Here is a 26,162-nt window from a genome sequence, read left to right as displayed (position 1 = left end):
CAAACTATTTGTTTGAATGATTATGTTCTAATAATTTTATAAATGTTAACATTTTTTTACAATAATGCCGTTCGATAATTCGGGGGTGTATATTCAATAACACTCATTTTAAATACTTTATATCTCAAATAACAAAAGATCTTCAAAATAAAATCAAGTAAGATTTTTAGTTACTTTGAATTTTTTTACATAATCTTAATCATTAATCACTTTAAGAGTGTCATCAGCGAGGGATTGGATAATTATGCCTGCATTTGGTATCTGACGTTACCACAGCAGGCATTCGTATAAAATTGACGCTGAGTGATATAGTGGATTTGTTTTTATTGTAATTTATATATTTATTATTTTTTTTTTTTCGATTCATCATTCTCTGCTATTACTTTTTTTTTGTTCATGTTATTTATTTAAAGATTATTATTATTATAATTATTATACAAGGCGCGTTATCGCGAATTTTTTTATTTTATTTAGGGTAGAATATAAAAATAGCTCTTACATGGTATGATCGTGCGCCCGGCTGGATTTCCATGGATTTTAAATGACCGAAATTTTTATTTAAATAAATTATTATTTGCTAATTAATCAAACGTTAATTTTTATTCTCTACTGTGAAATTAATAGTATCAAAACAAATTTTTCCTGATTTATTTTTATAATTTTTTTTCCTGTTTGTTATTACAATAAAATAAAATTAAAAAAAAAAAAAATTTTTTTTCTTACAAGATTAATAAATTTTTCAGAATTAAATTATACAAATTTAATTTTAAAAATTAACGTTTGTAATTAAATTTAATAATATTAAAAACCTAACAATTGAACTCATTAAAATTTTTAAAATAACCACCTTCTTACGAGCGTAATTGATGTACATTATATTTATTAATCTCACAGCATGTCAATTAAAAAATAATAAATATATATATATATATATATATATATATATATATATATATATATATATATATATATATATTTAATTACTCCCAATAATAACATCGATTATATTATTTCAATTATTAAATGTATCATATTAATAATAATTTACAATATTTTATACAATAAATTTAATAATCCCAATAATAAAAATAATCGTAACATCAATAATTAATAATGAATAATTAATAAATTGTAATAATATTCGTCTAATAATTCAATAGAGTATACATGTTGCTGACTAATAAAAGCCAATATAATGTATATCACGAATTAATTGATGATAACCGTGCAACATAATTCGCTAATATATAATTTAATTATCAATATTATTTTTTTATCCATCTAATTAATAAAAAACATTACTATTTTCTTCGGTCTCTGTCAATATCTTGCTGTTTTATTTTACTTATTTAATTTTACTTTAATAATCCATTTATGCATACGTATGTCTTATGTTCATGTCGTATGTGTAATATGTAATTAGTGTACGCAAATTATTAATTTTTGTGCGAATCTGAAAATTCTATTTTAAATAAATTACACGTGTTCACAGATTTTATTCCTACTCACTTTTTTTGTTTATTTATTTACATATATGCATAGGTACTTAATCTAGAGATTGACCGAATCTCATTTTTCTCATTGACTTGTTCCTAATTTATCATTATCATTAATATTACAGTAATTAATAATATTTAATATATTAGGCATTAACAAAAATCAATTAATAATAAACGAGTTAATTATAAATACACATAATGTCGCTTGCAATTCTGTCTAGGCACTGTCTACATATTTAAAAATATATTTAAACAATACACTAATAAAATAATATTTATATTAATAATTAATAATAATAATAATAATAATTAATAATAACAGTAATAAATAAATGATAATCGCAAAGTTAGAAAATTTTTAGCGACATTATAAACATTGTGGCTTTATTTACATAGTTAGATTTTATAAATATGTCTGTATAATTGCCTAATAATGCGATAGTGTTAATCGTAATCTATTATTATAACAGTCACTATATAGTATTAATTTGTTTAATATTTATTATTTATTCTGCACTATTTGTACTTGATTATAGTACACTGTATTATTTGTTTTAATCTAGTAAAAAGATATCATTTTATTTATTATTTATTTTCCTTTGTCACTTAGTCGCACGTATCAATAATATTTTCATAATCATTCTTTTTTTTTATACTATTATTAATTACTAATATACTTTTCTTCATTATATATTATCAATTGTAATCATTAACCCAAAGAACTCTTAACAACATAACATAGTTCTTGGGCCATCATCACTTACTGTGTCTTTATTATTATTATCATTATTATTAATATTTCGTTAATAGTCCAATAGTCTATTCTCAGAAGTCACACGATAATTCCACATATGTAATTATTTATATATAATTATAAACCCTTCAAAATATGGTTTATAATTAAAATATAAATAATTAAAATTAAAATTAAATGAAATGAAGCTCACGAGTAGTTGTCACTTGAAATAGCATTGTTTCTTCTTCTTGTTCTTCTTCTTCTTCTTCTTCATCATTATAGTTTATATTATCTGTTATCCTTTTCTAGGTGATAGTGATGAGCGCTTTTGAGGTAACTTCAATTGGCACGACATCCGGTGTAATTACGTCGGTGAAATTTATCAAAGTAAAAATAAAGCTTCAGTGGGAAGTTTAGACTGGGCGAGAATGAAAGGTAGGTTGTTGGATAGGATAACGAAAAAGGATTCAAGAGGAAATATTTAATGAGTTTGCGTGAGCGACAGAGAATCTCACCGAGAGAAGGACAGGTAACTTGATGTAGAGAGCATAATTTTGCCAGAGCTTGAGATTACATGATCATTCTTCCACAGTGGAAATCTCGGAGATTATTCTGAGAATCGGAGTAGTTGTGCAGCAGCTTGAGCACTTTGGCTCACAGCAACAGCATCAGTACCGCTCCGTATGCTAGTAAGACGAGTGTCGTCATTGATACGAGTCCTTGTGAAATGTATCACTTTTGTGGAAGATTCTACGGTCTGCACGTTGTAAATCTTGACTTGCAAAATTATTTTCCGATTTTGGCCTTGGTAGTAGGCCCGTTGGAAGTGTTCTCATTTCTAAGCTATGTACCTGAAATTTTAATATTTTATGTTATTCATCATTTATATCATTAACCTCTGCTCGGGGATAGTGCAGCTGGGTACATTACGTATTCATCATTTTAATAATAAATATCCCTATTATATTGGAAATTTCTATAATCCGAATCTCTGGGAATAAACTTCAATATTTAATGAATGCAGTAGTATTGCTTGTTTAAGGAAAGTTTTATGGTTTAAGAAATATTTTTAAAATTACTAAAGTTTCTATATTAAAATTTGTATTTAAGCATTATGCAACTGCTATCGTTAAAATTATGAACATTTTTCTTCTTTAAAAATTGGAGTAACAATGTTTGTTTTTTGGTAATTATTTACAAGCGGGGCCTACTATTTTAATTTTAATTTTTTTAAATTTTAATATTTTTTTTTTTTTTTTGAAAAATACACAAAAATTGAACAATTAAAAAAAAGAAGTTGATTACCACAATTTTTTAAAAAAATTTATAAATTAAAAAAAAATTGTGATTTTCTACTTCTTTTTTTTAATTGTTCGTATTTTTTTATGTACTTTTCAAAAAAAAAAAAAATATATATCAAAAATATCAAAATAAGATAAAATAGAAATTTTATCCAAAAAACATTTGAGCAAAAATTTTTTCCAACATTTGAAGGCAAAAAAGCTATCGAAATTTTTTTCTTTCAAGATATTTTTTATCATAAATACGCCGTAAAAAATAAACAATAAAAAAAATTACAAAAAATTAATTTTTCACCTAGATGTAGCCAAAAATACATTTGACCCCACTTGTAAATAATTACCATTGTTTTTATTATTCTAAAAATATAAATATTTTTTATTACATAATTTAAACCCCCTTCAGTTTATTTTATTTTCAATTAGTCCTAATGTACTCCATTTTTGCGATTATTTAAAATAATCAAATATACTAATGTTTGTAGCTTTATCATACTCAAATTACTAAAACTACAGTTTTAAAGTAATTACAATATTGCGTATTGCAATGTCAATTAAAAGTTACAAGTTCATTTGAAAAATTTTAACTGTTACATCTCTTTACTTCAATTTTTCTTTGTACAATTTATTAAAATTATTTATTTTGCAATTTTGTTGTTCACCAAATTTATTTTTCAATTGTTTCTTCCAATTTTTCTATTTGAATACTAATTGAGGTTAGTTTTCTGTAATTGTTTTTATTGATCAATCAATAAAAATTTTTTGAGATTAAATTAAAACATAACATTTTTAATTATTTCTTATTTATTAAAAAAATTTGAATGAAAAAATTAAACTAATTTCTTCCAATACTTAAATCTTGTACTTTTTTTAAAATTATTGTACTAATAAAGGTTAGTTTTTTATAAAACAAAGTAATGATTAACCAATAACGAGAGAAGTTATAGGTTAAATGGAAACTGATACTAAAATTGCAGTTTTAAAGTAATTACCATAAAACAATGTTAATTAAAAGTTCCAAATTTATCAAAAAAATTCAAATTGCTAGTAACTTTTGACTTAAGTACTTGTTTAATAAAGCATATTTGTTTTAATAGACTAATCGGTAATTTCAGAATAAATTAACCGCGATAAATTTTAACAAAACAATTTAATTATAGAATAACTGCCCGTGCAAAAAGAAATCTGATTCAAAATGAATTTATGATATTAAATTTAGCTGACATTTCACAATTGTTTTAATTTTCGTTAACAAATAAATTACAGAAAAAAAATATATTAAAAAAATGAACTTGTAGAAATTTTAATAAATTAAAAATGCAATTTTTTCAAACAAATTTTTTTGTTAAAGAAAATTAAAAAATGAATTTAAGATTGAAATTCATATTTTTACAAAAATATGAATTAGTTTTGAAATCAATCTTAATTGAATACTTTTAATAAAAATTTAAGAATTTTTTTAAATATCTAAGACTTAAAAACATATAAGACTAAAGAATATTTTAAATATAAAATATCCTAAATATTTTAAAGCCTTTATTAAAATTCTTTAACAGGATCGAAAGTTCTACAGAAGTGCTAATTTCTATCTACAAATCTATTTTAAATTTGGATTGATCTCAAAATTAATTCATATTTGTGTCAACATATAAATTTAAATCTTAAATTCATTTTGAATAAAAATTTTTTTTGCATGGATAATATTAAATTAATATGTCCTAAAAAAATAAAATAAAATAAAAAAAAATTACCGATTCTTCGCTAGCACTTGCATGTGCTGCTTGTTCGGCAAGTGCATTAACGACGGCATTTATCGTTTTGGATTCACTGCCAAGATCCTCTTCACGATGTGCCACCAAGTTTGGATTTTTACCAATTTTGTTCAACCTGCAGAAAAATACATAACAATATTAAGCGTAGGGAATGTTGCAAAGGACACAACCAACGATAATTATCGCAAAACATATAAAAACCTTTGCCGGAGCAGCTTGACATTATTTCATTCGTAATAAGGTCATTAATTTTTATAGTAAAAATGCTTTTAAAAAAAGTTAAATATTTTAATTTAATTAATAACATCCCGTATGCCAAACGCTCCTGATAAAGTTTTTGATAATGACGGACCAGTGGATCGATTTAAAATAAATGCTCAAAAAACACCAACCAACACAAGTTTGCATGATTATTATATACGTGAATAAATATTTCCTTTTTATTTGGTCCTTCTTCTTCTTTTTCTTTCCCAGATATTATTACAACTTTAATTACTTTATATAGAAAAATTTGCGTGAAAACTTTTCCTATTAAATAAACTCCGATTATAATTATAACTTGGAAATATTCAAACACATATACTGCTCATAAACCGACCGGGCCAAGAGAGAAAATTATTAAGATCAAGTAATAATAATAAATACCACAAAAAAGTATCTTCATAATATAAATATTTTGAACTACTATTATTTTGTTATTATATTATTACTTTCACTAATATTAATTAATATAATACATTTAAATAGATAAAAAGATATACGTTTTTATATATAGACATTTATATTAATGTTTACGATAAAATATACATTAAAGTATTGAGCTCTACTACTAGCAGCTGTGGCGAAAGCTTTAGCGCTTAGCGTGATAAACGCAAGCGATCTTTTATGCGCGATTAACATTTTATTGTTGTTTTATTTTACATATATATAATATAAAGATAAAGATAAATGTCAACAAACAAAATCACATTCATGATTCACATTTAAAGAGTGATTAGAGCTTAGTCCCTCTTGGTGTAACCACAAAGTCTTCATTATTTTTTTTTGTTACACAAAAAATAACAATTATTAGACTTCGTCTTAATTACCCGGCGGCGAACATATATAGCCTCGCGAAACTTTCTTTTTTATAATAATTATTTTGTGGAAATATTTATTATTGCTTTGATTTACAGACTTTGGTTGAGAAAATTCACGTGTAAATTAAAAAATTTTAATTTGTTAAAGAAAAATGTATTGAAAATTTATCTTTAAAAAGATTAATGTATAATTTATAAATGAAGAAGAAATAGACAAAAGTAAATTTCAAAAACTTTATTCACGTTTTTGTGGTAAAAAAATTATTTGGAAATTTTTGAGAAAAAATTAAGAAATTTTCGGAAGAATTTTTAATGTCTTACACGGAAAGAACAAGATTACACTGAATATCATCCCAGATTATACCGAGTGAAAAAAATTTCAGATAGTAGCTAATATAATCTAGATTACAATGAGTATAATCTAGATTACACTGAGTATAATCCAGATGTCACGCAGTATAATCTGGATTTTTCTAGCTACAATTTGAAATTTTTTTTCACCACAGATATCACTGAGAATTATCTAGTATGATATCATAATTTTTAAATAATTAAAAATTTTATGATTGAAAAAAAACTTCAAAGATTCACAAAAGTTTTAAAAATTTTTGACTATTATCATACTCGTAAATAAAAATAGTTAATGTTTATAATTTTTTTTTTTTAAATCTCGAGAATTTATTACTTTTTTTTATTTAGTGATGAGTTACACGTGAACTTTCTTCATTTTTCAATACTTTAGATAGTTAATCCTTCAGTACCTACGTTATAAAAATTTTACTCACGCTCGGTTTCAATCTTAATTTTTTTTTTTAAATTCAAATGGAAAGACTACTTTAAAATTTTTTTTACCTTCCAAAAATTTTATATTCTTATTAAATATTTATTAAAAAATTACTTATTCTTATTATAAATAAAAAAAAATTTTTTTTTGAAGACGGAGATTTTTTTCTCATCGCGAGAGGATTAAAGGTTGTTCAGAATCGAGCTACTTGGCTCCCTGTGGTGTAGATTGCTTCTTTTCGGTAAGCACTCCACCAATTTATTTATTTAAATCGTATGTTAATTAAACGTGAGATTTTTTCTGATTGCGAGAGTAAAGAAGGTGAGCCGAATAACGTGGGTACTGCAGAGTTAATATAGAAAATAGAGATGCCTTGTAAAGAAAGCGCGAGTCAATAAGCAAAGCACAAGTAGTCGAAACACCCACTTAGATAGAATAAAAATAAATAAATTAACAACAATAAGAATAATAAGAAGAAGATGAACAAAAAGAATAAAAAAAAGTAGAGCTGTAGAGTAATAGCTGTTAATAAAAATCGATAATTAATAATAGTATTATTATTAATGGTGGGACAAGGTTATGGTGATCGACATCTATTAGCACACCAACTCGATAAAACAGTCCTAACCAAAGTTTATACCTCTCGGCGGCAACGCTCTCCATTGTTCTACGCATAAGCGGATATTGGTCCAGTACTGCATTAAAATGGTCCACTGAGAGACTAAATAGATTGCAATATGTCTCGGCACGTACTGATGCAACACGCCTTGCATTTGTGAGCAAACATATTTCACCAAAATACGATCCATCGGATAGTGAAGTGGCAACTTCACCATTCGCCATAACAATATCCACTATTCCTTCTTGTATAAAATACATTTTTGAACCTATCGTTCCCTCCTTTATTATAATGTCACCTGAAAAATAATAAAAAAATTCAACAATAAAATTATTTATTACCTGAGCTTTAGATTAATATGAAGCTTTGTTTTAATAACTATGAATAAATATTTAACTTTGAGTAATTATTCACTCACAACTGAAATAAGTTTTATTAAAATACAAACATCAAACTTTTTTATTATTCTAAACTGTTAAATATTCCGAATTAATGAGCTTATACTTTTTAAATAAATAAGGCGAGCTTTTTAATTAATATAGAAGATAAATGTTTAATTGCTTGAATATATGATTAGTTTGGTACTTTTTGAATTTAAAGTTTATTAATATTTTTATAGCTTTCATAAAATTTTAAAGTAGAAAATTCTCGAGTATAAATATTAATTGCGACTTTGAATTAAAGAGACGCTCGTGCTATTAAAACCTGTGTATTTTCTTAATTAATCAAAAAAAAGTAAGAATTTTAATTATTCTTTTTTTCTACATTCATTAGTTAGTTTTAATGATCATTTTAATTCTGTTTTTATCATCATTTTTTATTTATAACAAAATGTTGATTAAATTTTATTGCAATCAAAATTTTAATATTTGGAATTTTTGAAATTGGATTGCAATAAAATAATTTTTTCTTGTTTTTTTTTTTACTTCTTACATTGTTGGATTTTTTTTTTTTTTTTTTTCATTATTTCATTTAAAAATACAAAATTTTTATTTATTGTAGTGAATTTTCGGAATTAATTCTTTTTTTTTTTTAATGAAACTGAAATCAACAGACATTTGATAAGTTTAAAAAATTTTAGTAATGAAATTATTGTAAAGAAATTTGAAAAAAAATAGCCACAAATGTAAAGATTTGGAAAAAAAACTTTCAGTGTAATTTCTTGTAAACATTATTTTTATACTAATTTATTTGATATAAAAATCCTAAAAATGTTGAGATGTCTGCTGATTTTAGTATCATTTTCGTATCAATATTTTTTAAAAACTCTTTATAATTTTGAATTTTTTTGAGACAAACTCTAATTGTTGTATTATTTACAATTTAAAATAATTGATAAATTTTGTCAGATATTTATAAAAAGTATCAAATTTTATGAAAAAAAATATTAAAAATTTTTTTTTGTTTTCTTCTTAAAGTATAGTCATTATCAATAAGCTTAAAATTTTTACTTCAGGAAGAAATTTTTTACCATTAATCTCAGAAAATAAAATTCATTTTTTGCAGATAATGTCAGAAAAGTTTAAACTTTTAATTAAAACTATGATTCAACAATTCACCGTCATTTTGAATATAAAAACAAAAAAAAATGTAAAATTTTCAGTGATATTAATATAGTATGATTAATGTTGCCGCAGATGTTAAAAGTTATATATTATTAATAATACCTGGTTGGAAGACTTCATATCTCAATTTAGTGACAACATCAGAGACAAAGTTTGAATCTGCGTTCGCAAAGAAGGGTACTGAAGCAACGAGCGATCTGCAGTTGTAATTTATCACGTCCTGAAAAGGTGTTATATCGATAAATATATATCCTTTAGCGAGTAACTATGCTAAAACTAGTAGAGTAATAAACAACAATAATAACTATAACAACTACTGTATATCCTCTATACGAGCTTTATATATTACATCAGTACAAGTATTATTGCATACTATACATATATATATTGATATATTTATATTACCTCTCTAAGTTTCTCGGAAAGTTCTCCGAGGATGAGCTCTTCGTCGAAAAACTTGCCTTGGTAACGATGCTCAAAGTACTCTGTTATTCTTTGACGCATTTCCCGAGGTAGCTTTCGATACGCCATGTACTCCTCGACTTGTTTGACCTGGTCAAAAATCCCAGGATCAGTATGTACATTTCAATTTCAAATCTAAAGCTCTGGAATACGGGCTTTAATTTACATAAATGGATTTCCGATGTAATGCCAATGGCGTTACATGAATATATGGGGTGTGTAACTACTATAGAGCTCAGAGTGTAGAGTGTAGAACACTGATAAGGATAAGGGATAAGGAATAAGGAATAAGGGATAAGAGTGTGCAGGTGGATAGACAGAATAGATCAGAACTTGCTGTTGTGCTGTGAATTATTTATTTACCTTCTCACGATACTGCCTACGCGATGAGTCAAGTGACTGGATAAGATTTGTAGCGTGACCAAGGAACAGTGCATAACATGTTGCCCCACTGATCATGCTGAGCATCGTGAGCCACATATCGGTCAATGACTGCGGTGGAAACCTGCCGTATCCTATGCACAACATGTGTGACATTGCTTTGAAAAGGGCCCAGGAGTATTGTTCCAGCCAGAATGAGTCCTACGACATTTTATTCATTAATGCAAACAGCATATTTCATTGGATTAAATAAAAGGGATGTTTGTTTTTAATTAAAATTTTTTAATGCGGCCTGATATGTCTATATATAATTTTTGATATGTCTTAATGTGCCCATACGTGATCTAATATCAAAATTGGCCATATCAGGCCTGGTATGGTCATATATATCCATATATAATTTTTTAATCATAGATAATGTTGAAAATTTCCGACAGAGGGCACATTGTCGTTGAATCTTCTCCCCACGAGAGATTTAAGCCAGAGGTATATAATTCAAAAATGAAAATAAATTTTTTTACCTTTTTACTCGGAAAGAACAAGATAACACTGGATATCATCCCAGATTACACTGAGTATAATCTAGATTACACTGAGTATACTCTAGATTACACCGAGTATAATCCAGATTATAATGAGTATAATCCAGATATCACGCAGTATAATCTGGATTTTTCTAGCTACTATCTGAAATTTTTTTCCATCATGCACAGATATAATTGAGTATTATCTGGGATGATACCCAGTGTCATTTTGTTCTTTCCGTGTACACAATAATACTGAAGTTAGCAGTCAGCTGTTAATTTAAAAAATTTTTTTTATAAATCAATTACAATAAAAAAATGTTTCTAAAAATTTTCACTTGTAATTTTTATTCATTTTTACATTTGAAACTTTTTAATTCAATTTTTTTTATAATAATTCAATTGCTATAAATATCTAAAAAAATTTTTATATCTGTCAACTTTAGTGTCATTGTACACAGTAATTGACTTACAAATTTAAAAAAAAGTAAAGAAAAGATTGAAAAATTTGAATAAATAATTTTTTTATTCTCACATATAGCCTGAAATAACTATATAATGGCTGTATTAGATCATGTATGGCCATGTTATCAGACTGTTGTTACGAGATATTATTATTCAGTATTATATTGCTGGTTACAATGCATGTAAATAAAGCTTTTGTTTGCCTTGTATAATTAGTATGCTAGTTTTTACATTCATTACAACGCTGGTTTCTTTTTTAATATTTATAACTTACTAAAAAATCTAAATTTTAAAAATAAAAGGACAATTTTTTTTATTTTTCTATTAAGTTTTCTGTAAAGTAAAACTTCATTTTAGAGAGAAAAATATTAAAAATTTTGCAGATACATAAGATGGTACCAATTATTAACTGCAGGCAAATTGTTTCTTTTTTGCATGTCTTAAGTGCGAAGCGCGTAAGGGGCCATTCATTAATTACGTAAGGCTATTGAGAGGGGGGGGGGAAAGAAAACTTCTACATGTCCTTATGTTGGGGGGAGGAAGGTTAAATTCATTATTACGCGATATTTCGTGAATTAAAATTCAATATTAAAAATCTAATTCCATTCTAGATTCCAAATAGTTTTCTTAATTTTAAAGTGTACAGTCGAATTTTTATTTTATTTAAATAATTTTTATTTCTGATTGAAAAAAAAAATATCTTATTAAAATTTCATGTTTTCATTGTTATCCATGTATGGTTCTGTAGAAAAAATTATAATACATTTTTTTCGTGTATTATCGTATTTTTATTATTTAAAAATTAAAAAACATTTCTATAACATTATAACATATAACATTTATATTTTTTAGACTAATTTAAAACAACTAAAATATTATTTTATGAAAAATGTTATAAGTTTGTAGTTTTATTAATTTATGTTTGCTAGTATTATTTAAATTATTACTTGAGGAGCTAAAAGGGTATCTTTTCATATTTTAAAAAAGCAATTTTTTGAACTTTTAAATATTAATTACTTCGAGAATTATAAAGATTCCTAAATGAAAATTGAATTGTAGCTTCATAATCGATAGCATTTTATAGCAAAATTAAAAAAGTTCGATAAAAATATTTAAAATTGAAGACAACCAGTTTTTTGTCTCTATTAATCAAAAATGAAAAGATACCATTTTGCAAATCAGCTCCTCACTTATTAAAAAATAAAAATGGTCGATCCACGTTGAACTTTAAATTTTAGTGAAACTGATCCTTTCCTAAAATGACAGTTTATTATTTAGAATTCCAAGATAGAATCTTACGTAAGAAAGGGGAGGGGGGGGGGCTCGAAAAATCTCACCTATACTTACATAGGGGTCAGGGGGGTCAAAAGTCACCAAAATTGTCCTTACGTTATTAATAAATAGCCGCTAAGTATGTTTTACAAGGGCCTAAAAGTCAAAATTCCAACGCTTTGGTGCACAAAAAAATTTTTTTTTTTTTCACAGTGATTTGAATGATAAATAAGTATTTATTTTGTATATTTGATTCATTGTATTCAATTCAGCAGATTAATAGCGCATACACACTAAAGCTGTCAATAATTGAAGGAACGGTATGTCAATTTTTGGATCAATCGGTTTTGTTGATATGTCAATAATTGATGTATCCGGCCGATCGACTTTATCACTTCAAGTGTATTGTCAAATGTAATAAATTTTATTGGAAAAAGTGGATTTTATTAGTAAAGGACAAATTATGACTTAATTCTAAATTGAATTTATTTTATAAAAAAGAAAAAAATGACTTTTTAAATTATTTTTTCAAAAATATTTTTATTAATTGTGATAATTTTAATTAATAACTTTTTAAGATATATTTAATTAAAATTATGTTTTTTCTTTTTATTATGAATTCTTCTGACTTATATATTTCTAATATCCTGTTTCATAAAATACATCTCATAAATCAAGTTAATTAATAATTAAATTCCACGATAAATAATATATTAATTTCGCAACTATCCAAGTTATGGCACAATAATAAGGAAAAATTCAAGTAAACACATGAATAAATTGAAAAGATCTATAGTTTGTGAACAAGCATTGATTGACTTTTATCTCATATAAATGTAAAATAGGTTTGTTCTTAACACCTGATAATATCCTCATCTTTATTTTATGACAAGCAATTAATGTTAATAAATTTATAAATAAAAATGAATAAGATGATCACGGATATTGCTGCAAAAAATGTTTAACGGAATAAACTGTTGTTCTGAGTAAAATTAATGCTTTGATTATCACATTGAAAAAAAAATTGACTTGAATCAAGATAAAAATTCTTGAATCAAGAAAATAATTTTAAAAAGTTTCATTGTCTTGCATGAAGACCAAAAATTCTTGAATTAATTTATAAATTAATTCAAGAAATTAATAAATTTTCAAGAAAAATTTCTTAGTTTATGAATTCTTTTACTCAAATTAAGAAGATGAAATTTTTCAAAATTATCTACTTGTTTCAAGTAAACTTTTTTTTCTGAGGATGAGTGAATATTTTCCACAGCGCGCTTTTAATTAAACTAGAAAAAAAATAGTTAAACGAAGTTATGTTACCTGCAATTCATTAATCGCGACCCAAGAATTACTTGGGAATCCCTGAAGCATAGGAACAAGGAATTGAAGACAACCACTCCAGTGGCCGATCAATAGCATCATACAGATCAGATTGAATATTCTCATGAACACCGACGCCATGTTCAGGAACTGCCGACAACAATAACAGTTAGCTTTATTTCCTTTTTATAATCATTGCAGGTAAAAAAAAAAAAAAAAAAAAAAATTTTGGGTCTTTTACTCTAATTATTAACTCTTTGCTCAAATCTGGACATCAATTGACTTTAATAATCAATATTTATGTAATGTAATATAATATAACATTACGGAGGATAGTTCATTTAATTAAAACTCATTTCTAAATAATAATTCAGGGGTCAAATAAGCATTCTTTGCAAATGTGTAAAGCAAATAAGCTCAATGAATAATTTAAAAAATAAATTTAAACAAAATAAAAAATCTATTAAATTGAAATTAAAAAGAACTACCACATAGGTGTGTTCATTTATGATTTCAACTGGCTTTATAAATTTATTAGCGTTCACTAATATGACTGATTGTAATGAATAAAGTTAGCTATATTCAATCTACAATTTAATTTATATAAAATTAAAACATGGTAGATAAACTTTAGGTACTATTAATATTATTATACAGGAATAATAATAATTAAAATAAAATAAAAAGTCTAAAGTGTGTATAAAATTTAATAATACACTTGCGACAAATAAACAAGGTAAATATCAAGCTTCAAACTGTAAATAATAATATAAAATATGAGTATCAATATTAATTAAAAATAATTAAAAAATAAACACACAAATTAATAATAATAATAAAAAAAAAAAAAAAAAACTTATTATTCTGGTGAAAACGCCACAGCAAAAAATATGTAAGCATTACATTGGAAGTTGTAACATAAAAAAGGGTTACTGCAAATAAACTGTAAAAAAAAACAATAAAAAAGTAAATTAAATAACTAGTATAAACATCGCTACGAAAAATCAATCTCATGGGCGTTATGAAATTCTCGAATACGGGCCATCCGAGTGCGCCGGTGCAAAATTCAGCTATAACGCATAGATCAACACAGTTTTTAAAAAATTGCTTTTTTTATTAAGTTGAGATCGATTAATCGTTTGGCGAATTAATTCAAATAAAAACTGTGCATTTACGACGAGACAATGAAAAACAACACAAATGCATTTAATTACAGCCTCAAATCGCAACTAAAATATTAATTATAATAATAATAATTATAACAACAACAGTAATAATAAAAATTGATAATTAGTAATGAAATCTCATTAATATTTAATTATGGTAATAATTTATAACATTTCGTGACGGTTTAATGCAGGAGTTGTTTTCTAGAAGGGTCGAACAATGTCTACGGCTCACGCAGCTTCCTCAGGAGATTACAACACTTGAGAAGAAAATTATTTGGTTAGATATGTTTCTCCATCTACTTTTAGTCATGAAAAATCAAATATTTTGGTTATTTTTTTCTTTTTAATGGTCAAAGTATTTAGAATAAAAAACAACAATAATTCTTTTTTTTGTTTTAATTTTAATTTTTAAATTATAGACATTTTTTGGTTGTGGAACAAAGTTTTTTGTTGGTTTAACGTCTCATAGATGGCTCGAAGTTATGAAACATAGTAACAGGTTTCTAATAACTTCCGTAACTACACTGATAAAAAATTTAATTTGACTCTAGAGCAAGAATCTTGAACCAAGAACACCATTTTAAAGAAAATGAATTTTTTCACGGAAAAAAGAAAAATAGAAAAATTACAGTACATAATGTAACGTGGCCCTTCGTGATAAAAACTGGAAAAATTACAATTTCAAATGTAATTATTACAGATTTTATAAGAATTACATTGTAAAATATAATATTTACATTAAAATCTTTGAAAATTAACATTCAAAGTTTGAATTTAGAAAAATGTTATTTCGAACTGTAATTTTTCTAGTTTTGAATACGATGGGACACTTATTAGTATTTATAATGTAATTTTTCAAGTTTTCTTTTTTCCGTGTTGAGCCAAGAGCAAAAGTTCTTGAGTCAAGAGGAAAAATTCTTGAGTCTAGAAAATTTTTTTGGTTTAAGAATTTTTTTTGCTTTAAAAAATTCATTTTCTTCAAAATGTTATTCTTGATTCAAGATTCTTGCTCTTGAGCCAAGTTAAATTTTTTATCAGTGTAGATACTTTAATATAATTTCATTTGTAAATAATGATTGTTTTTTTTTATTATTACAGACAATACAAATTAGTACCATCTATCATATTTTATATTATTATTTTTTCATAATGTTTCTTTGCTCAGAAAACCACAAAAATGATTCTCCATTGATAATTTATGATCGCTTTTAAATTACGGTTCTTAATTTGCATTTCATACTGTTTTTTGCTTTTATTTATTAATTTTAATAATTATACTTAAAAACAACAGTTAATATTTATTATTTAAATTGATTATATAATTAGTATAAATTCATTATTGCTATTTAAAATATTATCGAAAATTATGCGGAAATAAAATCTAAAATTTCAATTGAAACAAAAAAAAATAACAGTGGTTGAATTTTTGATTGTTGTTGTTCGTTCCAAATACTCGTAAAAAATTTAATACACCAAAACCATTAAATTCTTCAATTTTCTTTCTCGATTATCTGACCGCCATAAAAAAAGAACAAAAATGTAATTTTGATTTTTTACGACCAAACAAGGTGGAATAATACCAACCATTTATCTAAAAAAACAAGTAGCTTAATGAAATGATTATTTATCAATTGTTTGAATCGATGATTGTTGATAAACGAAATTATTAATTAGGTATTAACAGTCGAGCATTATAATTACATATGAACTTTTGGATTGTTCATATTGTTGTGATGTTCTGAATGATGATTAAGCCACATGGAAGGCTAGATTTGCGCATTAAATGCTGGATTTTGAGATTGTATTGATATGACGTGTTGTATGTATGTATGTATGTTTGTATATTGGGATGTAGTGTGCCAACTGGATGAACATACGCACACATGATCGACTGAGTGAACAACCGTCACGGACAAACCATCAACTGATGTTACGCTTTGTACTCGACAAACCCGTTTAACTTTACATTGTTACAACATTTACTATCAGTGAATTGCCTTTGCGTTAAGACAATATAATTTTTTTTTCATACTTTTCATAACACTGAAGTTAGACGTCAGCTGTTAAATTAAAAAATTTTTTTAATAAATTAATTACAATAAAAAAATGCTTCTGAAAATTTTCACTTGTGATTTTTATTAATTTTGACGTGTGAAAATTTTTAATTTATTTTTTTTATAATCATTTAATTGCTATAAAATTCTAAAAAAATTTTTAATATTTGTCAACTTGAATGAAAATACTTTTCGGATTTTAATTTCACGTAAGGTACCCGCGGGTAACAAGGCCTAAGTGATAGAAACGTTTCTTTTCTTCTATATTTCATCATCCGTCATATGCTTAAGTAGCGCAGAAGAATTTTTAAAAAACGATTTGAATAAATGGTAAACATTTTTTATAATTTTATATTTTATAATTTATAATTATTGTTCTAATTTTTATCAACATCTTAAAAAGTATTGTTGCTCAATTTAAGTGATGATTGATCTCTAATACCAATTTTATCAAGTATAGTATAACTATTTCCAGTATGTATAATCCGCAGACCTTATTATCCTATCGTACACTGATAGAAAATTTATATTGACTCAAGAGATATTTTCTTGATCTAAGAATTTATTTTGGAAGACAAATGATTATTTTACTTTAAGAATTTTTTGTCTTGATTTAGATTTTCTTGGCTTAAGAGCTATATTATCTTCAATCGATACATTTAGTTTTTCAACCAAAATGACATTATCGTTTAAAAAACTTAAAATAATTCATCAAAGTATACTTCAAAAACTAAATAGTCTTCAATTGTTATACCGAAAAAAAAGTATTTCTTGGAAATAAGTAAATTAATGACTCAAAAAAAAGCCATTCTTAACACAAGTCGGTAACATCTTGAATCAATGTTATCGCCTATCTTGAACCAAGAGACAATAATTCTTGAAAGAAATATATCTATATCTAGTTTCAAGAGTTCAAATTTTGAAGAAAAAAAGTTTCTTGAATCAAGATTGTTTTTCTATCAGTGTACCGTAGTAAAATAAGGCCTATTCGCAAGGTTTTTAAAAAAATTTAATTTTGTGTTTGTTTATGGTGAAAATTACCATTACTCCATTATATTTTATGGCTAATGTATTAATTGAAAAATTAATGATACATTGCAATAATTAAATACAATATTTTCGATTTTTTTCCAAATCTCCCTTAGCTAAGCCTTATTACCCGCCGGTACCTTACTATTTTTTAACATAAACATTCGCTTCTTGAATACACAATTACAATCACTCATCAATTAAATTTAAATTGAAAAGTTAGAACATTTTTGACTCGAGAAGTCCGCCACGGGATTAACAATGATTGGTAAAAAAAACGTAAAAACTAAATCGTAGGTCGGTAAAATTTTTTTATGGTCAAGCTAAAAAAGTCTTACCATTAGAATAATCACGTTACTTTATTATAATATTGGGATTACCCGATTTCGATGATAATGAGTGAGAATATGGGTGCGAAAGTAGTGTTTTATGGTATTATATATGTGTTAATAAAATATAATCAATTGCATTTAAAAGCGAGCATTTGAAGCAATAAGCATACTGCACTACAAGCTATAACAATAAAAGCTATTAAGCGTTTAGATTATGTGCAATGAAGCTTGTCTATAAAAATATACAGCTAATCTAAATAATAGTAATAGTAATAATAATAATAATAATGATAATAAAAATAACTAATGCTAGTTGCGAATGCGGGTTGGCTGGTTACGAAAATTTGAGCACACGCACACGCAAAGGGCAAATAAATTAGCATACACACAGCATATACGGATTTGAATAGTACAAAATTTCAATATATATATATATATATATATATATATATATATATATATATATATATATATACTTTTAAAAGTTTATAAATAAACTTGTCTACCACGAAAATTTAGTGCAACTTTCCTCGTGGTATTCTCTAAAACGTCCAATATTATGCTGGTGTAATTTATTATAACTTATAAACTTATTAATATATATATACGAATAAAAGCGACAAAGAAGGGACGCCCAATTACGTGCGCTGCATCGAAATGTATATATGTACAGCCAAGTCTTGTTATAAGTCCTATTTGTTTCCTTTTTTTTAACCAAATTAACGTTAATATGAGGGAAACACTAATAGGACTCATAACGAGACTCGACTGTATATGTACATCTTTATAAATTGTACACTGTCTAGCGATCAAAAGATACATACTTTTTTTTCCAAATCAAATAGTCTATTGTATTAAATTGATTAGAATTAAATATATACATACAGATATAATATATACATAAAATATAAACATTGTAATTTTATTTCTTATAGATAGATTTGAAGTCGTGCGATAGATTTATTTGAAAAAAAGAATCGATAGGTAGAAATAGAAGAAGAAGAAGTTTTAGTTCAGTATAAGACAATGTTTTCTTTAAAATATTTCTTTTAATACTGTTAATACGAGTTTGATAATTAATACGATATTCAAGCGATATCGAATTCCCTGGGATCCCGCTTCGTCGAAGTAAATTTAATATAATATTCAAAACTTTTTATCGCTAGGCACGTGTTGGAGGTGTAAATTTTTAGCATAGCCTATTGCTGCTTATTGGTTACGAAAACAAAATAAAAATTCAAATTTATATATATGTATCACTAATGTACACATGTATATATTGGTTTGTTTAATGTAGCGAAATAAAAGTAAATTAAAATAATTACGGCGGAAGGAGTAAGCAAACGTTTTTTAAAAATAAACCCTTTTTTGAGTAGAAACCAACGAGTCAATCAGTGTGCAGATCTCCCCTTTTTTGCGCATTCCTTTCCGGGCTCAATGCAAAATTCATGGAGTGGAGGTTTTTATTATCGGATCGTAATTTATCATTTTGGTGTCTAGTTTTTTTTTAGAAAATCATTGTCATTGTTGAGAGAAGTTAACGTTAGAACGATATCAGATTCTATGTTTTTAGACATTTTTATTTATTCAAAAAAATAAATGTTTTTACTCTTATAACTGTAATTAAATATTCGAATCGTTATTTTTATGCTAGCATACACAGAAAGAAAAATTCCTTGACGGGAGATTAAAATTCTTGGCTCAAGAAAATTTTCGGGTGCCTGAAGGAAGACCGAAGTTGTGTTGGCCGAAGTAAAAATTTTTCTTGAAATTCTATTCTTGGTGGAAGTCATTTTTTCTTAATTCAAATTATCATAAATACTTGATACAATAAATTTTTATATTTGATCAAGATTTTTAGATACTTTAGGGAAGCAGCGCCACCTACTTCAGCTGAGAAAAAAATTTTCTCACCTTGAGAAAATTTTTCTCTTGAATATTTGATACCCATTTTATATTATTTTAGCGTGCAATTACACATATTGAATGAAAAAAAATGATTCAATATTATTTGATCTTTCCATTTACTATGTTAATCAATAAAAATATTAATTAAAATTTACTTCTATCGAGATATTTAATTTTTTGGAGCAAGAGAAAAATTTTCTCAAGACAAGAAAATTTACTTCTATCAAGAACTAAATTTTTTGGAGCACGAGGCTGAATTTTCTCAAAACAACAAGATTTTTTTGACTTAAATAAATTTTCTTGGATCAAGAAACGAATTTCTTAAAGCAATAGAATTAATTTTATTAAAATAAGTGAAATTTCTTGTGTCAAAAAAAAATTTTTTTTCGCTCAAGAAAATAATAAGGAAGAAAAATATTTTCATGGTTCAAGTGAACCTTTTTTTCTGTGTAATTACTTTTTGAGTAATAAAAATTATAACATCATAGATTAGATTACTTCATTACAGTACATTTTGAAGTTTCTTTGCTCTAAATAAGTTTCTTTGTCAATAAAATAAAGTTTAAAAAAGAGTACAGCTATGTTGTAACAGAAATGTCTTTCAAAACAATCTGCTGAAGATACTTTAGCGAGACTTAAAAATTTTTTTTCTTTATTTTGATCGAAATCCGAATTGTTTGATGTGATCAATGTTTTCAAACTAAATTATGTGTGTTTGCATTATAAGTTGAGCACTAATGGTAATTAGTTGTTGTCGGAAAACATGAAAAACAAACAAACTTTTTCGATATCGATTTAACGTTAATTTGGAATCAATAACAAACATTCTGATAGCAGAGAAGCTTGCTTCTTCGATCCTCTGGGATGATAATTCAAATATTGTATCAAACATAATAATATTCGACACTTGGAACTTTACTGAGATAAAATAAAAACAAAAATGAAAAAATAAAAAGTGAATTTGTAAGAGCATTAATAACGAGTCCGTCCGATGGGAATTGAATAATAAAAATGGATTGTGCGATATAGAGGTTGTTTATCTTTGATATATGCATGTATATTTTCCACTCCATGTTGGTTTGAAAAATTGAGCCGGAATACAGTATTATTTATTATAAATAAAAAGAGGAAAGTCGCATTAGCTTTTAAGACTATTTATTATTATATATAAATTTTAATTTATTTTATTGGGACTGCTTAGAAATAAGAGATAAGAGCTTGTATTGCTCGATTGGATTTGGTTTAATTTCTAATATGTTTTAATAGTTTTAGTTTGTTTATTTTTGTTCTTCATCAGGAGGGCGGGTTACCTTAAAAATAAGGTCGCTTTTGTTGAAACCGGACTTCTTTTTATTCATATTGTCAGAGCTTAGGCGCCCCCTCCGCTCAGTGCGTTTTTTTTGTAGGTTCTGCAATATCTAGAAACAAAAGAAAGCCGGGACATAGCAAGACATAGTAAGAGAAGAGTTAGACAGGGAGTTTCTTGATTTTTTTATTATTTTTTTTTTATGTTTATTTTTATCACTATTAAACTCTGTTAAACTTCATTAAGAAATAAAATAGAAAGGAAAACTTTAAATGATAAATTTTTTTAAATTATAATGAAGAAAAAAAAAAAGATGGTAAAAATAAATAAAAATTTTTTGTTAAATAAGAAGAAATAATAAAGTTTAAATAAAAATTTGTTAGTCCATAATAGTTTTAAGTATTAGGATCAGAGCACTAGTAAGTAATTTAGCAACGAGCCTAAAACCATTATCGCTCTTTCCATCATTTTAGATGTCGATAATTGTTAATAAATTTTTTTTTTAATATATACTTTTCATTCTCTCCTTTTTCGTATACGCAGATAATTTTATTAATTGTAACTTACTCTCTCGTTCTCAAAAGTGTGGTTGATTTATAATTTATAATTAATTAAAGTATTAAGTTAATGATAAACGTCATAAACGTAATTGCAGGGTGTGATTTAATCAGGTATTAAAGTGTACAAGTTGACCATTATCACCCAAGTGACGGCGAGACAACAGCAATAAATTAAATAATGTGAGCTGAGAGCTTGTTAATTAATGCAGTATTAATTAATTAATTAATTATTACGATTGATTAACGAAAATGTTTTATTTGAAAGCTTATCCAGCGATCGCTAAGCAAGGAAGCGATTTATTAGCGAAGCTTTAGAAATGATTTTATAGAAAAAGATTAATAGATAAATTAATAATTGATAATTGAATGAATCCAAATGATTTATTTTAGTTAAAAATGAAATAAATTGAGAGGATTTATTGTAAGATAATTTTTAATGTCATTTCTTCCCGATCATCTGTATTTATGTATGGCATTGAAAAAATTGTTGGTCAACTTGCACATAATCCTCTCATTTATATTTAAATTTAATTAAGTTATAAAATAAATAAATATTGAAATTAAAATAAATAAAAAAGTTTATTGTTGCGTATAAATATTAATATTTAATGTGAAAGTGAAAGTGTTGACGTTTATTGTGTGTTTTATGTAAATTTATACATTGCAGCAATAAATTTATTTCCTCGTAAGGTAGTGTAAAAAAAGAGCTGGTATTTCCGTTATATTTAACGTTATTACCCAAATGTGCAAAAGAATCGGTTAGCTCTCGCGTTAAATGCGTTAAATGTACCTTGTGACAGCTGGTAATACAAATGTAATGTAAAAGATATAAATAATGTTACAAAAAAAGAAGCCGAATAATAAATTAAACTTATTTTATCATCATTATAATCTCTTAACTTTTTAAAATTATTACTGTAAGCTTTTTTTGAATGGAGTGAGTATGGAATCTCTATTTTCTTTGTTTTACAACTTTTTTTATTTGATATTTAGTTCAATGAAAAATTCTTTGCAGAGCTCAAAGCTTGTAATTAATTTTCAAATTACAAATGTTATTACTTTTATTTTCTTATCTGTAATTCAATATGGAAACTACTGTGTTAGAAATAGTTAGAAAAGTTTTATATTTCAGAGGTGTAAATCAATAAAATGTGAAGTATTGAAATTGATAAAACTCGTTAGACTTATATGCAGGAGGTCAAGGTTCAATTCTCGGCGCCGGTATATTGGAAAAATGAACGGAAAAATGTATTTTTTAATTTGTTCGTAGATCAATTTAAAGGAATGTTATTTAAGTAAATATTCAGAATAATACACAGAAAAAAAAATTTCTTGAGTTAAGTAAATAATTTTGAAGAATTTCATCTTCTTGGTTTGAGTAGAAAAATCTTTAAACTTAGAAATTTTTCTTGGTTTAAGTAAATTTTACTTAATTCAAGAAATTTTTATCTTGATTCAAGTTAACTTTTTTTTCAGTGTATAAACCATTGTTTTTCAAGTTAAAAATTTATTTTTTCAATAGTTTTGTATAAATTTACTAAATTTTGTAAAATCATTCAAAAAATTTTAAAAAATAATCAATTTTGCATATTCACTTCTTTAATATTTTTTTATATAAAAATATTTATCATTTTTTACAACCCTTTGTTAAAAATTAAGTTTTTGTTTGAATTAAAAAATTTCTTTCAAAGCTTCAAGGGTTGAAAAAAAATCTACTTTGTTAAGAGATTATAAGTAATGTTAAAAAACGAAACAAAAATCATTTATGTCTCTCTTTTATGCAGCAGCACTGAAAATTAAGCATTAGTACTTAATTATAATCATAAAAAAAAAAAAACCTATTCACCTAGGAAAAATGATCATTTAAACAAACGCGTTCGGCTGTAAAAAACAACAGAGGTGGGAACGGTACAAGTGGTATATACAGTGGAGTAGTACAGCAGACCGGTGTTTTAGTGCATAAATATTTATCGGGGTTATTAAAAAGATAAAAAGGCACCTATTTGAGTTGTTTGATTTTTGCACACCGGAAGTTACGAAATTAACTATTTTGTTTTTTGTCATAAAAATGTAAATTCAGTGGCGACGGAAGTCTACTTGAGAATCTAATTACCCCGTTATCTGGTTTAGTATCCGATTATTTAAAATAATTAATCTTTAATAATATATTTATGTATACAAAAAGACGTATTTTTATACATATATATTTGAATGTATAAGAGGCCGCTAATGACATTTGTAACGGTTCCGCGATGCGAAACATTCATGAATCTGTTTCGCATGAGTAATTATTTTAAATGGAAGAAAACAAGAGACGGAGAGTACGAATTGTGCTTTAATAATACAGTAGTAGAGCGTGCAAGAAAAATATATATTTCAATGAGTGGAGAGAGCAGTAACGTGTTAATTAAAAAATAACAGTAATATTTATAAAAGTGAATATTGCTTTTATTTAAGAGTGATATATATTTTTTTTAATTTATTAATTATTGCGAATATAAATAATGTGAACTAAGTATGTAACAATCTATATATATATATATATATATATATATATATATATATATATATATGTATATATGTATATATGTATATATATGTATATATTTATATTTATATACATATATGCATTTTGATCCGATAATTAATTGGAAACAATTATCAGGCAGTGAATGATACGAGGCAGCAAGCAAAGTGTTAATTATATATTATATATATATATGTTGTCTTTTGCGTGGAGAAATTATCAAGTGTATTGACTAATCGACACATGTAAACATGTTATCCATACTTAATTGCATTTAACATGTACAATATTATGTATATATGTACGTGTGTGTGTGGTGTATATTTTAATACGTGGAGAGATATTGTATGTACAGAGCGAATTGCATATAGTATGGCATAATATAATATAACAGGATACATCCGTCACATAAACATTATTACGGGCACATTGTCAAAATTATAATATTATTTCAAATTGTTTTAACAGTATTAACAAATAACTTTACGGGCAAACACATCTGTACACCTAACAACACTCGCAAGCAGACCTAAGAAAAAACCTCTCGCTAAAATTCTCACTTTGAATCTTCGAATGATACTTTTTTTTTTTTTTCAAGTATTTATTGATGTCTAAGGAAAAGATAAGTCCAAAAACTGACTTCTTTGAAAACTTTATGTCTTTGAAAATGAAGAGAAAAAGAAATTAATTTTTTAAAATAGAAAAACAAAAGTTTTGTGTGATTTTTTTAGTGAAATTTTTAGTTTTTCCTCTAATTTTATTGTCTCCTAAGAAGATTATCTAACATTGGTTTATAGTTTAAGGGGGATAGCCACTGTGAAATTTCAAAAAAAGAAAAAATTTTTTTTTTTATTAAATCAAAGTTTATACATTCAAAAATATGTATCTAAAGTTTTATATGAAAATTCCGAATATTTTTCGAGTTATATGATTCAATTAAAAAAATTTATTTGAATCAAGTAAATAATTTTGAAGAGTTTTATCTTCTTGATTTGAGTAAAAAAATGCTTAAACTAAGAAATGTTTCTTGGTTTAAATAAATTTTACTTAATTCAAGAATTTTTCTCTTGAATCAAGTTAATTTTTTTTTTCAGTGCACGCGCGGCACTACTACGAAAACGCCTTTTTCTCGAAACTACTTTTTTTGAACTGATGAGATCTGTAATTTGCATAAATATGAACCGGCTTGCAACTTTTTTTATTCTCTTTTTAAAATTTTTTAGAGCTGTTTGAATCCAAAAAAATAAGAAAAAAAAACGAAAAAATTTTTAATGTCACCTTTTTTTTTTTTAATCCAAATTTTCAAAATGTGGAATGATAACCACACGCATGCAGATTACAACGCAGTTTAATTTTTTTGTTTTACATAATCCGTTTTTGAGTTAGAGATCCCACCGTGGTGGGGGAAATTTTTTTGGTGTTCCACAAAAATGTTTTTAACTTTGTAACAAAATGATATTTTTCAATCAAAATTAAGGAGAATGATCATCAATGTATGCTT

The 26,162-nt window shown here is 25.5% G+C and overlaps 1 protein-coding gene across 5 annotated transcripts in view; it reads right to left on the bottom strand.

The window, feature by feature from the left end:
• Positions 1–1,493: 1,493 nt before the first annotated feature.
• Positions 1,494–26,162, bottom strand: part of Ih (hyperpolarization activated cyclic nucleotide gated potassium channel Ih) — a 66,969-nt gene continuing 42,300 nt past the window's right edge. The window contains exons 6-13 of one of the 5 annotated variants that reach the window (XM_074237670.1): positions 21,579–21,686; positions 13,777–13,926; positions 10,178–10,396; positions 9,758–9,904; positions 9,455–9,572; positions 7,797–8,085; positions 5,285–5,420; positions 1,494–3,086 (exon numbers count right to left, since the gene is read on the bottom strand). In XM_074237670.1, the coding sequence (XP_074093771.1) occupies positions 2,940–3,086; positions 5,285–5,420; positions 7,797–8,085; positions 9,455–9,572; positions 9,758–9,904; positions 10,178–10,396; positions 13,777–13,926; positions 21,579–21,686 (1,314 nt within the window). In that variant the 3' untranslated portion in view covers positions 1,494–2,939. Of the gene's footprint in view, positions 3,087–5,284; positions 5,421–7,796; positions 8,086–9,454; positions 9,573–9,757; positions 9,905–10,177; positions 10,397–13,142; positions 13,405–13,776; positions 13,927–21,578; positions 21,687–26,162 lie in introns of those variants that run through there. The other 4 variants (XM_074237655.1, XM_074237677.1, XM_074237663.1 and 1 more) reach the window with 4 other exon arrangements.

The sequence above is a fragment of the Cotesia typhae genome, unplaced genomic scaffold (assembly GCF_013202065.1).
Source record: "Cotesia typhae breed Kobodo isofemale line unplaced genomic scaffold, CoteBio_Ctyphae contig_11, whole genome shotgun sequence".
NCBI lineage: Eukaryota > Metazoa > Arthropoda > Insecta > Hymenoptera > Braconidae > Cotesia > Cotesia typhae.
Note: the sequence above shows the minus strand (reverse complement) of the source record. Positions and strands in the feature narration are given on the sequence as shown.